The 17,472-nt window shown below is 45.3% G+C and overlaps 1 protein-coding gene across 1 annotated transcript in view; it reads right to left on the bottom strand.

Annotated features, from left to right (window-relative positions):
* Positions 1–2,074: 2,074 nt before the first annotated feature.
* The window catches only part of LOC149437677 (interleukin-12 receptor subunit beta-2-like), an 80,358-nt gene continuing 64,960 nt past the window's right edge, over positions 2,075–17,472 (bottom strand). Inside the window, exons 12-16 of the mRNA XM_089660738.1 lie at positions 16,682–16,840; positions 14,310–14,447; positions 12,176–12,266; positions 4,660–4,759; positions 2,075–2,617 (exon numbers count right to left, since the gene is read on the bottom strand). Of these exons, the coding sequence (XP_089516864.1) occupies positions 2,174–2,617; positions 4,660–4,759; positions 12,176–12,266; positions 14,310–14,447; positions 16,682–16,840 (932 nt within the window). The 3' untranslated portion in view covers positions 2,075–2,173. The remainder of the gene's footprint in view (positions 2,618–4,659; positions 4,760–12,175; positions 12,267–14,309; positions 14,448–16,681; positions 16,841–17,472) is intronic.

The following is a 17,472-nucleotide window of genomic DNA, read 5'->3' as shown; positions in this document are numbered from 1 at the left end:
CTTTGTAAGGCTGCCACCTTTTCAGCACTGCAAGGTGCTTGCTGCAGCACTCTGAGTTGGGGCAGTTGATCCTTGTTATTGCTGTTTGCCTTGTGTTTGCCCACCCTTTTCTTCATTGCTTTGAACTGTCCCAGGGTCTGTGCTGTACGATTAAAATAAAAATAGTTTTTACTAGCCTGTACATTTCATATATTGAAGTATAGGACAGGACACCCTCCCCTCTGTTACTATGTTGCTCTGCATTGCTTGCTAAAAAAAACTGAGTACTCAGACGGAGGTGAGTGGCCAGAGGGCATGTCTGCAATAGGTTTGCCAATCACCTGACGGAACCGGGGTCTATGAATATCGAGTCCGTGTCCTGTACTGTACTCCAAGATATAGAATTTACAGTTAAAAGTGGTTGTAAACCTCAGACATGAAATATGAACAAAGCATATCCCTCTATAGCAGGCATAACTAAATGGTGGACCGCGGTCCGGATCTGGACCAACTTGCTGTCCCATCTGGACCACTGTGGTCCCCACTCCTGCCATTAAGGAGCTGCCTCTTTACCCCAGCCTCTGAAGGGGAAACTGTGATGCCCCCTGGAAGAAAGGACAGAAAAAGGGACACATACAGTATCGGGACCAGGTAGGATCCAAAAGAGGCTGCGGGCTGCTTGATGGTGTATGTAGAGCCCAACTCTCATTCCCGGGGATGTCTGGAGCTGTGAAGGTAATTGGCTTTGTCTTTTTCTCTCTCTCTCTAGGGAAGGGGGGGGGGGGGAATGTGTGTTAGTGGAAGGCTCCCTCAGGTGTGGAGGCGGGGTATTGTCAGGCTCTCTCTGTGGGGGTGCATCCAATTTTTGTGTTACCTAGGGCAACACAAAACCTAAATACACCACGGGGGGGGGGGGGGGGGCATTTGTTGTTGTCCTTTCCCTCCAATCAGCTCTCAGAGCTCTCCTCACTCTCCCCCTGTTTTTCAGAGCTGAGAGATCCTGTGTAAATTCTGCAATTTGAATGGAAGTAGGGGAAAGATGGCTGCAGATAAACAGCTACAACTTATGTAGGAGGATTTCATCTCTCTGTCACTTCACTGAGAGGTTTTACAACCAATTTAAGTCAAAATTTCTTTTTTTTTCTGCTAGCTTTCATTCAAAGGTTGCTAGAGCTCGAAATGGAAATTTTTTTTGTATCATAAATTAACATGTATCTAAACCCAAGAAAAAAAAATAATAATATACTGCAGTTCACCAGTCCACAGAGGTGGTTGGCTGTATTTTGTTTCCTTGTCAAACTTTTTTTTTTTCCCCCTTTCACATGGTGATCCTGCCATTATCCCATATCCTGTCCTGCACAGGGTCGGACTGACAACTCATGGGGCCCCTGGGCAATAGGGGATCATGGGGCCCCTGTGTCCTTGCCCAAACTCAAAAAAGCCTATGAAAAAGGTACCAGGGGCATCTCATGGGGCCCCATACTGACCCCGGGCCCTTGGGCATTGCCCAAGTTTCCAAATGGTCAGTCCGCCCCTGGTCCTACAGTCACAATGCTTGCTGTACTGTATCTATTAAGGAGTATCGTGGTCATGGTAGGATGGGGCATGAATAAAAACTACAGAGCACTGCCCCTCTCTGTAGTACGAACACACTTCCTGATAACATTGAGATGAGTGCAGAATGCACAGGACCTTAGGAGCTCAATGGATTTGTGTCAGGATCAACAGGGTTTTTTTTTTGCACTTATCAATTAGATCAGTGGTCCCCATCACCAGGGACCTGCCTTTTGGAAGACAACCCCTCCATGGACTGGGGGGGAGTGGGGTTTGGGGGTCCCTGGCCCAGCTTTCCTTCCTGTGTAGCACTGACATGACCACAGAGAGGGAAGGGAGTAGGTGCCCTCTGTTGGTTGGAGGGTGGCAGTGCAGCTTGTGCTGGCTTGCCTGGCCGCCAGCAGGCAACAGACTAGCACCGGTCTGTGGCCCCGAGGGTTAGGCACCCCTGTGTTAGACATAAAAAAAAAAAACCCACTTTCAATTGCATAGTCAATGGTCCAAAAACAGCAAATAAAAAAAGTTCACTATTAGCGTTTACATAGTTTAAGGATTTTTTTTTTTTTTTTTTTTTTTTAGATGTTTATGAAGTAATCCCGAAGTAGCAATTGGAGTAGTTTGACAGTAAATTCACAATTCGTCAGGAAAAGTCAATCCTTACAGTGTCCAATTTAATTGTTCCTGAAGCCATAACCCAGGATGGCAAGAGGAACTGTGAATGGAACAGGTCCTCTTCACTCTTATCCTCGTACACAGTCTGTATGTTTTTTGGCAAATAGTCCATCGTAATGACGTGATTGACCAAGTAGTCTGACGTTTGCACCTTCATCCCTCCTGCCGGTTGAAAGTCTATTGACTTGTACAGGTTCTGCTCTGCTTGATGCAAGCAGGGTTGTAGAATCTCCGTATCCTGCTGAAGGCACAGAACTTTCTCCTGGTGATTTACAGTCTGTAGAGGGTTAATGGTGTATGTTGGGCAATAGTGAATCTCCTCTTCAAAGCTTAGCACCTCAATTTCCAGTGTCTCAGCTTCTTCACAGTCGGAGGTGCTGGAGCTATGGCTGGGAAAGCTCATGAGTTTATCCTAGAGAAAGGGAGAAATATCAGTTCCAATTATTTTGGCTGCCAATAGACTAGAATAGAAATCCAGCTTTACCTTTGGTGTTACACAGTTGTACCGGTTGCTCTTCTGTACTGGAATTGCTTACTCTGATTTCACTGCACACTGTGAGCCTCTCAATTTAATTCACCAGCCTGTACATTTTTTTTTTTTACAGGACACAGTAGTAATATAGGGGCTGGAGAATTGAATCACAGCTCTAAGTGGGGGACCAGGCATCTGACACACCCAGAAAGCATGCTCAACCACAGAGAAGAAAGAGCGATCGTATGGGCTGCAGGTTAGGCAAGTGTTATTTTCTTTAGCCACTTGAGGACTAGCAGTGTACCCGTACGTTGCTGGGCTTCAAGTGATACCGGAGTGATGCCTGCAACTGCACGGAAGGTGCAACTGCAGGCATCACCCAGGTACCATTTTTTAAAGCCAGCAGTCAGCTTTCTTGTACAATCTGAGCAGTTAAAGCGGAGTTCCACTCACCCTGTCAAAAAATAAAAAGCAGCTACAAAAACTGTAGCTGCTGCCTTTTAAAAAACAGCCACTTACCTGTCCTGCGGTGTGTCCCCTGCAGCCTGGTTCACCTGCTGTCCTGTATTCCAGGAGGCCGGCATCTTTAGTGTGGGCACCCGGCTGTGAAAGCTTGCGGCTTCACAGCCGGGTATCCACTGCGCATGCGTGAGTAGTGCTGCGCTTCATGAATGGTCCTGCAGTCTTCTGGGACCTGTCATGTGTCCCAAAAGACTATAGGGAGGGAGGACACCTTCCGTTTCCGGTCGCCTAGGACCGGAAGTGGGAGCGGGTACCTGTCAAATTCGGGTACCCGCTCCCCCCCCCCGCCCCCCAAAGGTGCCAATCCTTAATGGGGAGCGGGGGAGCAGTCCTTAAAGCGGAACTTCTCCTTTTGGATGGAGCTCCTCTTTTTAACCAGCCGCTCGATTGCTTGTACAAGCAGCTGGAGGGGACATCCTTACGCTGCTCTCTCGGGATCTCCCATGCCACCGGGTGACCCAAGCGGCCAGACAGCCAAAAAAAAAGCAGAGAGTAAAGTGGGAGTGATGACTAGACATCACTTCTGGTTTTCTCGGAACTTAATGGCGCTATTTTAAAAAAAAAAAATGAAAGCATTCAGAAACACCAATCTTGGTGTTTTGAATGCTTTTAAATGCAGAAGAGGGGTTTGGTGTCTTGTAGACCCCAGAACTCTTCATTAGGAGTTCCTGTCGTGTCTATTGCTGTCACATGATGTTTACGTTCCTTGTGACAGCACTAAAAGTGATGAAAAAAAAAAAAAAGTGTAAAAATAACAAAAAAAAAATGTTTTAAGTGCCCCATGCCCCCATGCTTGTGTGCAAAGTCAAACGCATGCTACGGTCCCGCATGCACACAGCGATCATGCAACACGTGAGGTGCGGTCGTCAGAACAAGGGCAGTAATTCTAGAACTACACTCCTCTGTAAATCTAAAGTGGTAATCTGTAAAGGCTTTTAAATGTCGCCTATGATTGGTAAATTTTCGTAGTTTTCTCCATTGTGCAGGTGTGTGCAATTTTAAAGCGTGACATATTTAGTATCGATTTACTCGGTGTAAAATCATGTTTTATACTTTACAAAAAATGGGTTATGTATTGTGTTTTTATGCACTAAAATTTTTTAAAAAGTGTATTTTTTCCCAAAAAATTGCGTTTGAAAAACTGCTGCCCAAATACCGTGTGACATTGAAAAAAAAAATGCAAAACCCACCAATTTATTCTCTAGGGCCTCTGCTTTAAAAAAAAAAAATAAAATAAATAATAATAAAAAAGAAATATATATTATATATATATTATATATATATATATATTATATATAATATTTGGGGGTTCTAAGACATTTTCTACCAAAAAATAGTGATTTTACCATGTAAACAAAAAGTGCCAGAAATGCCCTGGAGGTGAAGTAGCTACAGACTTTAATTTCAAGTTTTCAATTTAAACCCTGCTAATGTGTGGAAAGTCTCATGCAGTCTTGTACCTTGTTGGAGATGCACTCTTTTGCCCACTCGCAATTGGCTGGATCGGGAACCGCGTTGGTGCATACATTTGGTAGAATCTTTGAGAGCAACATAAGTAGCCTAGGATAAGAAAAAAAAGAAAAAAAAATGTACAATTAACTCCACAACCAACATTTATAAGATCTAAAAAGGTTGCAGTAAATGTCAGGTGCTATCATGTCTCGGATGCTCTAAGTTGCCACAGTCAAAGGAAAGATCCTACCAAGAAATATCCAATCACTGCCATTTCGCATCGTACGTTCTAGCCTCAGTTGTCATATACAAGTTTTACAGAGGAAGGTTAGAAGGTAGCAGTGCCACCTATTTGTAAAAATCCAGAATAAAACAGCCCCAAAGAAAAGGGGACCCTTACAATCACCAAAATGCATTTGATTTCCTGTTGATTACAAATATTTAATTCTGGACTTTAACCCCTTGCCCTCCTGAGGATTTCCCCCCCTTCCTGACCAGGCCATTTTTTGCGTTACGACGCTGCGTTATTTTAACTGACAATTGCGTGGTCACTCAATGCTGCACCCAAATGAAATTTGTCCTTTTTTTTTTCTCCACTAATTGAGCTTTCTTTTGGTGGTATGTGATCACCTCTGCGGTTTTTATTTTTTTTACTTATTGCCATTAAACATGTCCAATAAAAAAAAGTTAAAAAAATCTAATTTTGTCATAAATTGAGAAGGTAAAAGAAGGTAAAAAAAAAGTCAGCCTTTACAGCCCCTTTAAAACTGGGTGAGGAATATCCAAACTCTGCTACTAAGGTGAGGTTACCATCATACACTCCTCTCCTGTACATACCGCTCACCATCGTACCCTCCGCACTCTTCCCCTGTACATACCGCTCACCTTCATACCCTCCGCACTCTTCTTCTGTACATACCGCTCACCTTCATACCCTCCGCACTCTTCTCCTGTACATACCGCTCACCGTCGTACCCTCCGCACGCCTCTCCTGTACATACCGCTCACCTTCGTACCCTCCGCACTCCTCCTGTACATACCGCTCACCGTCGTACCCTCCTCACTCTTCTCCTGTACATACTGCTCACCATAGTACCCTCCGCACTCCTCTCCTGTACATACCGCTCACCATCGTACCCTCCTCACTCTTCTTCTGTACATACCGCTCACCATCATACCCTCCACACTCCTCCTGTACATACCGCTCACACCATCCTACCTTCCACAAACCTCTCCTGTACATACCGCTCACCGTCGTACCCTCCGCACTCTTCTCCTGTACATACCGCTCACCGTCGTACCCTCCGCACTCCTGTACATACCGCTCAGTCGTACCCTCCGCACTCTTCTCCTGTACATACCGCTCACCATCGTACCCTCCGCACTCCTGTACATACCGCTCACCGTCGTACCCTCCGCACTCTTCTCCTGTACATACCGCTCACCATAGTACCCTCCGCACTCTTCTCCTGTACATACCGCTCACCATAGTACCCTCCGCACTCTTCCCCTGTACATACCGCTCACCATAGTACCCTCCGCACTCTTCCCCTGTACATACCGCTCACCGTTGTACCCTCCGCACTCTTCTCCTGTACATACCGCTCACCGTCGTACCCTCCGCACTCCTGTACATACCGCTCACCGTCGTACCCTCCGCACTCTCCTGTACATACTGCTCACCGTCGTACCCTCCGCACTCTCCTGTACATACTGCTCACCGTCTTACCCTCCTCACTCTTCTCCTGTACATACCGCTCACACCATCCTACCTTCCACACACCTCTCCTGTACATACCGCTCACCAGCCACTTTAAAACTGGGTGAGGAATATCCAAACTCTGCTACTAAGGTGAGGTTGCCATCATACACTCCTCTCCTGTACATACCGCTCACCATCGTACCCTCCGCACTCTTCACCTTCGTACCCTCCGCACTCTTCTCCTGTACATACCGCTCACCGTCGTACCCTCTGCACTCCTCCTGTGCATACCGCTCACACCATCCTACCTTCCACACACCTCTCCTGTACATACTGCTCACCGTCGTACCCTCCCCACTCCTCCTGTACATACCGCTCACCATCATACCCTCCCCACTCCTCTCCTGTACATACCGCTCACACCATCGTACCCTCCCCACTCCTCCTGTACATACCGCTCACACCATCGTACCCTCCCCACTCCTCTCCTGTACATACCGCTCACACCATCGTACCCTCCCCACTCCTCTCCTGTACATACCGCTCACACCATCGTACCCTCCCCACTCCTCTCCTGTACATACCGCTCACACCATCGTACCCTCCCCACTCCTCTCCTGTACATACCGCTCACACCATCGTACCCTCCCCACTCCTCTCCTGTACATACCGCTCACACCATCGTACCCTCCCCACTCCTCTCCTGTACTTACCGCTCACCATCGTACCCTCCTCACTCCTCCTGTACATACCGCTCACACCATCGTACCCTCCTCACTCCTCTCCTGTACATACCGCTCACACCATCGTACTCTCCCCACTCCTCTCCTGTACATACCGCTCACACCATCGTACCCTCCCCACTCCTCTCCTGTACATACCGCTCACACCATCGTACCCTCCCCACTCCTCTCCTGTACATACCGCTCACACCATCGTACCCTCCCCACTCCTCTCCTGTACATACCGCTCACACCATCGTACCCTCCCCACTCCTCTCCTGTACATACCGCTCACACCATCGTACCCTCCCCACTCCTCTCCTGTACATACCGCTCACCATCGTACCCTGCACTCCTCTCCTGTCTGCCTGCCTGATACCACACTTCTTTAACATTGTTTGTAGCTCCAACTTTGCCAGTTCTGGAACAAGCATACATTATCTAGTTTTTAATTCAAAATGCGAGTTAGATAAATATTCGGTACAAATTCAGGAGGACTTTATTTGATCCTATAGCTCATACCCCGTATGGTTTTATGGTGGGGGAAGCCTTTGCAAGTCCATACTGTGTCTATAATTGCCCTTGTGAAATACAGATACATTGTTCTGCGTAGTAAAAGGACTAAATCAGGGGTGTCCAGCCTACAGCCCACAACTGCTATGAATGCAGCCCAACACAAAATTGTAAACTTGACTTTTTTTGGAGTTTTTTGCAAAAATGTATTTACACTTAGCAAGCACATACAGCTGAAGAAAGTTTTGGAAGTGTCTCTTTACTGGACTTTTATATGTTTTATCTTCTCAAAGAAAAATCTCCCATTCTTCACAATCACACCTTATTCATGTCATCAGTTTCCAGCAGTACCTATATTTGTGAGCAACTATTGTCAAGGATGAAGCACACAAGGGGCAAATTTAGACTCAAAGGGGTTTATTTACTAAAGCTGGAGAGTCCAAAATCAGACTCCCTTCTGCATAGAAACCAATCGGCTTCTAACCTCAGCTTGTTCAATGAAGCTTTGGCAATGAAACCTGGAAGCTGATTGGTTTCTATGCAGAAGGGAGTCTGATTTTGGACTCTCCAGCTTTAGTAAATAAACCCCAAAATATCTGACTATTAAATATCATACTCATTTTATGTTTCCTTCTTTTACTTTTATCATAAAATATATTACAAAAAATGAAGTTTTATTACTCAGATAAGGTACATTATCTATATTGGTGATCGTTAACTTGTGATCTGCCCGACTTTTTCTGCTCATCAGCTATCCTTATTGTTAGTGTATTTTATTTGTGGCCCAAGACAATTCCTCCTCTTCAAATGTGGCCTAAGAAAGTCAAAAGGTTGGACACCCCTGGGCTAAATAGTCACAATTCCTTTCCCAGTATATGGCTCCATGCACACCGGGTGTTTTGATAACGCTGGTAACGTTAGCTGTGTAAAGTCACGTTAAAAACGTGGGTTTTTCAGCTTTTTTTTTAGCGTTTAGCCGTGTTTTTCGGTAAAAAAAAGTCCAAAAATGCTGGTTTGCGCCATTTTACAGCGGTAGAGCATTTTTACAGCTAAAAAACTCCTCTAGAAACCCACTAGTCCTGGGGTTTTTTTCCCAAGCCGAAATACGTCCCAGCCAAAAAAAGTTGATTACAGTCTATGTGCACATGGACACGTAGGATAACATGCCGGGGATGGACACATAGGATAACACGCCGGGGATGGACACATAGGATAACACGCCGGGGATGGACACACGGGATAACACGCCGGGGATGGACACATAGGATAACATGCTAGGAGGTTTATTGACTGTAGAAAAAAAAGTTCAAAAGCCAAAAAATAGCTGCTGTAGAAACATCCAGTGTGCACGGTGACTATAAGTGGTGCAATTTCTCACCCATGGACCGCAGTAAAAGAATTCCTGGAAGATGCCTGTGTAATTTTTCACAAATACAATTGTCTTCCCTATTTTCATCTGTTGTCTGAACCTCTGTCAGGCTTGGTATAAAATTCCCGTTGTGTAGAAGACGTGAAAGTTCTGCTGACTAAAAATTAATAATTTAAATTTTTCATTGTTTTTATAGAAATACAACTAATTTTTTTTTCTCTGCAAATTTGTTTGCAGATACATTGTAAACCTGCCTCTGTGCTGGTAATTTGTTCAAGTTCTGGTATTTTAGGTGGTTGCTCAGACCCACAATGACTCAGTGAACCCAGTACAAGCTCTGTGTGATTTATTATGAAACTGATTTTACAGGAAACCTATACTGTGTTTTAGTGAGCTCAGATGTTGAGCTGTCATTGTAGTGTTTATCTCAAAGTGGAACTTCATAACCCCTGTAGCACTACCCCCTTAGGGGTTGCTGATGTTTTGGGTTCCCCTGTGGTTCTGCACAGCCATATGGCCAGATCCCAACATTATCATCAAGATCCCAGTAGAACCTGAACCGGCTCTGTGACGTCAGCCAACAGCAGGCTGATTCTGGGTCACAGGAAAGCACAAGTATCACAAGCCTACTGAGCGACATATCGGATTTGATGTCACCCCACTTCCTCAAACTAAATCTTTCCAAAACTGAGCTCCGAGTTTTCCCCCCAGCCTGCGCCCCCTCCCCCAACTTCTCCATCAAGACCAACAACACCACCATCAGTCCCTCCCCTCAAGCCAGAATACTAGGTGTCATCCTAGACTCCAATCTATCCTTCCTGCCCCAGGTCCATTCGCTGACAAACTCGTGTAGACTTCACCTCCGCAACATCTCCAAGATACGACCGTTCCTAACCCCGGAAACCACTAAGCAACTCATTCACTCCCTTATCATATCACACCTCGACTACTGTAACTCCCTCCTCATCGGCTTACCTCACCGCAGGCTATCCCCGCTTCAGTCTATCTTGAATGCTGCGGCCAGACTCATCCACCTTACTAACCGCTCCGTATCCGCCACCCCTCTCTGCCAATCCCTCCACTGGCTTCCGATTGCCCAACAGATAAAATTCAAAATGCTAACATTGACGTATAAAGCTGTTCATAATACTGCCCCAAACTACATCACCGATCTGGTATCCAAATACCACCCAAAACATAATCTCCGCTCCTCACAAGACCTCCTACTCTCTAGTTCCCTGGTCTCCTCCTCCCATGCCTGTCTCCAGGACTTCTCCAGGGCTTTCCCCATCCTCTGGAACTCCCTACTGTAACAGCGTATACCCGGAGACTGACGCAGTCCTCCATTTTGTTAAGAACCTCCATCTTGGCAAAGGGGTTATCCATCCTGACAAACATATTTCCCCCTCATTCTCCCCCTCCCTTTCTGAGAGTCACAGTGACATTTGGCCAGTGTGTATGTGTGTTAGGAGTGTCACAGGAGGCCAGGGCCCAGCAGGGGGCTAGGAGCTATAAAGTCCCCAAGGGAGCTGGGGCCCAGCTGTCCAAAGAACCTGTAAAATGTAACACCTCGTATAAGATAAGGCAAGCTTTCCCAGAGTTCAAGACATTCCAAGGAAGGCGAGACCAGCTAACACTTTTAAAAATCCATGTCTATGTCTCATATCTTGGAATATCGTCAGATTGGCTAAGAGAAGACGAACAATTTGATAGGTCACTTGCCTTGTCTCGAATACATAGGAAAGCCAAAAAGTAGATGTTGTGAACCGTTCAGTGTATAATTTCATAATTCATATCTAATCAATCCTCAGACATGTCTGCATAATAATTTACCCGCGGGTGGAGTGTCACTGGTGCATATGAAGAGTTATGAGCCAAAATATGAGTTAGGAAAGATTTTGGCTCTAGTTTAGGTCCACACCCTGACCTCCACGCCCTAAACGGGGTATTGGTCCTTGACTTCAGAGACACCCCCTGCTGGGGAACTACAAATTAGGCTGTCAGGCCTAAGAAAAAGGAAGAAGTTGAAGAAGTCTCCCATTTTAACATTAGTACCACCTGGGGAGACCCGTGCCCTTTTGCTCTGAAACTTGGATCTGCTAACCCAGGACTTTGGCAAGTACCTTAACCCTTTCACCTCCCTCTGATATCTCTTTGCTGTGCTGTTAGTCTCTGTATATTTATATATATATATCTTAGTTACATCCTTTCTGTAAATATTTTTATTGCACCCATTTGACCTTTTAGTAATAAATCTTTCCTTCTGAAAGTGTTGAACTGTTGTAGCGCTTTATTGCAATTTACGAATTCCTGCCTCTAAGGAGAACGCTACTGTGTTTGTTTAACCCTCTGTATAACCGTGTTATACAGACGATTACCTCAACCATTATAGTGTTATAACTGATATCGCCGAGTTTCCTCTTTCTCTGTACAAAAAGGTGGTGACAGTGTGAAGGGTTAATTGCGTAATTAACCTGACCCAGTAACAATCGCTCAGGCTGCTGGTACATCGATTGTGGTCCAATTAGCTGGAAAATCGTTGTTCAGGGTGCAGCTGGGTGTGGCATTGTTATGCACGTGACATCGCGGTTTTAGATCTGCTAGTCCTTCGGTCACGAGTTTGGTGAGAAGCGCTGGGGTCTGACTACCCCAATCCATCAGACTATCGCCTACTCTCCTCACCTTTAAGCGCACTCTGAAAACCCACCTCTTCAGGGAAGCCTACCCCACCCCCTGCTAATTGCCAACCTCCTCCACTCTTTCTATCACTCCATCCCCCACAGCTATTTCCTCCCGTACCACTATCCCTTCCCTCCTAGATTGTAAGCTCCAAGGAGCAGGGCCCTCGAACCCCTCATGTATTGAATCATATTGTTACTGTACTGTCTCGTGTATTGTCTCCCATTATAGTGTACAGCGCTGAGCAAACTGTTGGCGCTTTATAAATCCTGTATAATAATAATAAAAAAGTGCACCCCTGTAATCCAGAAGAGAAGTATGAGCTTTGGCCAGAGGTGACAACACCATGACTGTGGTCACACAGTGACAGTCTGGAGCCTATAGGATAGCCTCCTGATCATATGATCACTGTAACAGCCAATTGCAGCTTGCAACTTTGGAAAGCCCATGCAACATCTTATGTTGGAATTTTTTTTTAAAAAGGACCAATGGTCAGGGGTAAAGATAAATATTTTAAAAAAATGCGTATTCATGCGTACCTTTGCTTCATGCTTAGGAGAAGGAATAAAAAAGATACTAATACGAGTACAGCAAGGAACGTGTAAACAATCACATATTCTTCTTGGGGCCCTGAAAAAACAAAGAAAGCAGAATGTAATCCTCAAAACCTGCACAGATATGTGATACCACAGCAACAGATTCACATTAAGTGGCTGCAAACTTTGTTCCAAGTCTGCGGCAGAAAAATGAAGTAGGGTCAATGGATGAGCGTGACAACCAGGGAACCATCGACGAAAAAAATAGAAATTTGGCAATTACGCTGTCTGTATTGGCATTCAGTCAGGGAAACTCTCCGGGTTGAGGATGTCCCAGGAACCTCAGAACAATTGGCAACCATGGGGTTTATTTACTAAAGCTGGTTCACTCCGAATCTCATGCACTATTCACCCTGAGGTCATGCCAGAGGACAAGGGGGCACTCTTTACATCTCGAGGAAAAGAAATTTAATCTCCAAACACGGAAAGGTTTCTTCACAATAAGAGCTGTGAGAATGTGGAATAGACTCCCTCAAGAGTTGGTTCTGGCCAGCTCAGTGGAGTGCTTTAAAAAAGTCCTGGTTTGTTTCTTGGATACACAGAATATAACTGGATACAACATTTATAGGTAAAGTTGATCCACGGAATATCCGATTACCTCTCGGGAAAAGGAATTTTTTTCCCAGCAGGAGCAAATTGGATCATGCTTTGCTGGGTTTTTTGCCTTCCTCTGGATCAACTGTGGGTGTAGGATTATAACTTTTCATTTGAACAGACTCCTGTGCCCCGTGACACGCAGGGAAGAAGGCCCTGCACTTCTTCTGAAAACGCAGCCCGCACGGGAACCTCGGTTCCCAGTACAGTTGCGTTTTCCAGTGCGGGTGGCGTGCCATTAGAACTAATGGCACCTGCCCACGGGTCTGCATTCCCCTGTGCGGGTGGTGCGGATGCAAGGATTTTCATGGGGATCCACAGCGGCACCACCCGCGCAGATGTGAACCAAGCCTAAGAGAGAAAGAGAAAAGCACTTAACAATTTTCAACTCCTTTAACTACTTGCCGACCGCAGATAGCCGAATGACGGCTGCACTGCGGCCGGCCAGTTCTGGGTGGGCGTCATATGACATCCTCCCAGAATGCGCTCTCAAAGTACGACAGCGCTGAAAGCTGAAAATTGGCCTGGTAAAGAAGGGGGTATAAGTGCCCGGTAGGCAAGTGGTTAAGCCACCAGGATTTTCAAATACAGCGGCTTGAAAAAGTATTCATACCCCTTAAAATTTTCCCCATTTCATCATGTTGCAACCAAAAATGTAAATGTATTTTATTGGGATTTTATATGATAGACCAACACAAAGTGTCACATGATTGTGAAGTGGAAGGAAAATGAGAAATGGTTTTCAGAATTTACAAATAAATATGCGAAAAGTGTGGCGTGCATTTGTATTCGGCCCCCTTTACTCTAATCTCCCCCAACTAAAATCTAGTGGATTTATCATTTTCCTTCCACTTCACAATTATGTGCCACTTTGGTCTATCACATATTATTGGCCACTTTGTTGGTTTATCACATCAAATCCCAATAAAATACATTTACGTTTTTGGTTGTAACATGAGAAAATGTGGAAATCCTTGTTCAAGGAACTGTACAATTGCTATTAATCACCGGAAATGAAGCAATCTGCCGCCGAAACATTTGATTAACCACCAAAATTAGGTTGATTATGAAGTCAAAACTGGGCACAAAATATTGATAGTTTATTGAAAACAAATCGAAGAAAACTATTGCAGCTTGAGATTTCAACCATAGTGGATTCCGGTCTGCTTGCAGTCAGTTGTGATCACCATTTGATGTTCTGGAAAGTCTGATGTTTTCTGGACAAACCTTCTCTACAGACAGATTGGAGCATACACTGTATAACCCCTCCAAGCAGGAAGCAGGGCCCACATATGTAATAAGTATGACTTCCCCCCCCCCCCCTTCATATATAATAACAAATTATATTGAAATATAATATAACACAATAAATTATACACAACTTTATTATTTACATGGAGCTGATCGTATGAAAATACTGTAAATGTGTAAACAGAGCATAAATTCCATTAAAAAAAATATTTTTTTTTTAAAGTGTTCTTACCATCTATTGTAAAATATATTTCTTGTCTGGAGGTCGTCTCTCCGGCTCCATTGGAGTAGGTCATCCACAGCACATACTTGCCGTTCATACTTCCCTTGTCGATCTCATACCGGTAATTCTGAGATTGGTTGTACAATACTGAAAACATGTAAATAAATATTTTTAGACCTTTCCAACATACCAGCAACAGTGTGTGCCAATCTTGTGAAGACTTACAGGAAACGTCTGACCTCTGTCATTGCCAACAAAGGATATATAACAAAGTATTGAGATGAACTTTTCATATTCACCAAATACTTATTTTCCACCATAATTTGCAAATAAATTCTTTCCAAATCAGCCAATGTGATTGTCTGGATTTTTTTTCTCATTTTGTCTCTCATAGTTGAGGTCTACCTATGATGCCAATTACAGGCCTCTCTCATCTTTTTAAGTGGGAGAACTTGCACAATTGGTGGCTGACTAAATACTTTTTTGGCCCACTGTATTCCTGAACAGGTCCCTTATTCTTCCTTTTTATACAGTCTTCCTGTTTGTGCAGCTGGGAGTTGCTGTTTCTCCCTATGGAATAATGGCTCCCACGGTTGTGACATGCGGCACTAGTATATGGATTAGATTGTAAGCTCCGTGAGCAAGGCCCTCCTATTCCTTCTGCATTGAACTGTATTGTAATTGTACTGTCCCCCTATATATTATAAAGTGCTACGTAAACTGGTGCTATATAAATCCTGTACAATAATAATAATATATGCAGAAGCGTCCCTAGGGTTGGTGTCACCCGGTGCAGTAACACTTGGTGACACCCCCTCCGACGATCCCTGCAGAATGGATCGGATCTGCGGATTGAGCATAATGGATCGGACTCCATTCCATTATGCTCAATCTGCAGATCCGATCCATCCTGCGTGGATCGTCGGCTTTCTTTACAACTTACCTTTACTTGGAGCGGGTCCAGTGTCACCCCGTATAGGCTGCATGCTGACAATCCCCGCAGGATGGTTCGGATCTGAGGATTGAGCATAACGGATCAGGGTCCGATCCATTATGCTCCCCAATCTGCAGATCCCATCCATCCTGCGGGGATCGTCAGCATGAAACCTATACGGGGTGACACCGGACCCGCTCCACGAAAAGGTGAGTTGTAAAGAAAGCCGACGATCCACGCAGGATGGATCGGATCCATCCTGCGGGGATCGTCGGCTTGCTTTACAACTCACCTTTTCGTGGAGTGGATCCGGTGTCAACCCGTGCAGTCGGTGTCACCCGGTGCGGGCCACACCTACCTTGGGACGCCACTGAATATATGCCTTCTCCATGGTGCCCAGGAGCAGAGCATTTTTCCATAGGAGATGATAATGTCACTGAGATTATAACCATTGCTTGCCCAATTCAGGCCAAAGTGACAGGTTCTTTCATTACATTATGTAGGTAAGTGGGTGCACTAGAACACCCTAGCTGCCATTGTGCTACATGCTGGGTGTCCAGTGCACTCCTGTGCCTTTAAAGAGGGGTGGGCTCCCTCAGGTCCACCTGCCCTTGATCTATCCATTAAATACATGTGTCTCTACTATGGGGGCTCTCAAAATTTGTAGAGTTAGGACCACAGAATATCGGGGTGTCGTGACGTGGCTCTGTGGCTTACGTATGTATTTGCAAATGTGTGCTAACTAAACCCCTGTTTTTAACACATACTGTTAGGTTAATTCGGTTGTTGGCAAGCTGGCTGGCAAGTTGACCAGGAACTCTCTTTTCTCCCTTTTTCTTTTGACATGCATCACCTGTTCATTTGTCCTTGCTGCAAAAGCCAGTTATAGACTGGGGCAATGGCCACTTTTTTGCATTCTTTCATTACTTACCTACTCAGTGCTCCCCTGCCATTCAATTACCCTGCATGAGCAATACTTTTACTCCACAGTGGCTGCAGCTACAGAGGTGAGTGATGACTTGTCTAAAAGCTAAACTCCAGGTTTGATAGAAGATGCACCCTGAAAGCCTTGTCAAGGTTGTTTAGGATGTATCTCCTACACTCAAGGTCCTCAAGTGGTTAAAGTGTATCAAAATCCCAAACCTATTTTTTTTGTTTTGGTAGTCGGTGGTTAGAACCCTTGCTGGACTTTTACTGATGTCCCCACTAGGAAGAGTCACCCTAATTGATCAATGGGGCATGAAGTGCTGAGAAGATCCAAAATGCTGAGCTGTCACCAGAACAGGAATTGAAGGGAAATCTTCTTATGGGGAACACCTGCCTGCGTATATTTGGAAGTGATAAGCGATAAGACAAAAGGAATAAGGACAGCCTGTACCCTCCCAGAGAATTTTCTTCCGAAAGTCATGGCCAAAGGGACACTTTCCAAAATTCTGGCCCTACTTACTTTTATCCTCTTTGGTCAAACTTGACATTTGATCCTTCAGGTAGATGCTGTAATGAAGGACACAGCCCATTTGTTTTTCTGGTGGAATCCCCCTCCAGGTGACCAGTATGGGGCCATCTTTGTTCACATTGACGTTTATTTCTAAAGCAGTCTCAGGAGCTGGGAACAGACAGGAGGTGACAGAAGATAAGAGATCACAAAATATATGGACATGAATGACAACACAGAATCAGAATACAGATTTATTTAAGCCAGCCATAGATGGTTCAGCAGGGACCGGCCCGAGATTCGAATCATCTATGGGCAGGCTGCTGGCACCCAAGTCAATTGTACAACTTTGGTACAACCAGTGCGTTTGATGTTAACATGCAAATATTGACAGGGGCTATAATCACTGTGTTCTCCCGGCAGGGACGGCTCCGCTCCATGCCCCCACCCTGCCAGAAACACACAACGCTCTGTGGGAGGGATTCCCCCATCAAAACTGACTGTGTTGATCGGGGAATCAAGTGATTCTCTTTCCTGCAACCCCTGGTTGCAGAAATGAAAATTGCATGGCTTATGGCCTGCCTTAAGGACATTAGAGTGAGTCTGTAAAACTGAAATGTTGTGCAGGGGCGGACTGACAACTCATGGGGCCCCCGGGCAATAGAGGATCATGGAGCCCCTGTGTCCTTGCCCAAACTCACAAAAGCCTATGAAAAGGGTACCAGGGGCATCTCATGGGGCCCCCTACTGACCCCGGGCCCTCGGCCAGTGCCCGAGTTTCCAAATGGTCAGTCCTCCCCTGA

This window comes from Staurois parvus, unplaced genomic scaffold (assembly GCF_062004578.1).
Source record: "Staurois parvus isolate SC_StPar_1 unplaced genomic scaffold, SC_StPar_1.0 ptg001270l, whole genome shotgun sequence".
Classification (NCBI taxonomy): domain Eukaryota; kingdom Metazoa; phylum Chordata; class Amphibia; order Anura; family Ranidae; genus Staurois; species Staurois parvus.
The sequence above is the reverse complement of the archived record's forward strand: the minus strand, read 5'-3'. Positions and strand labels throughout refer to the sequence as shown.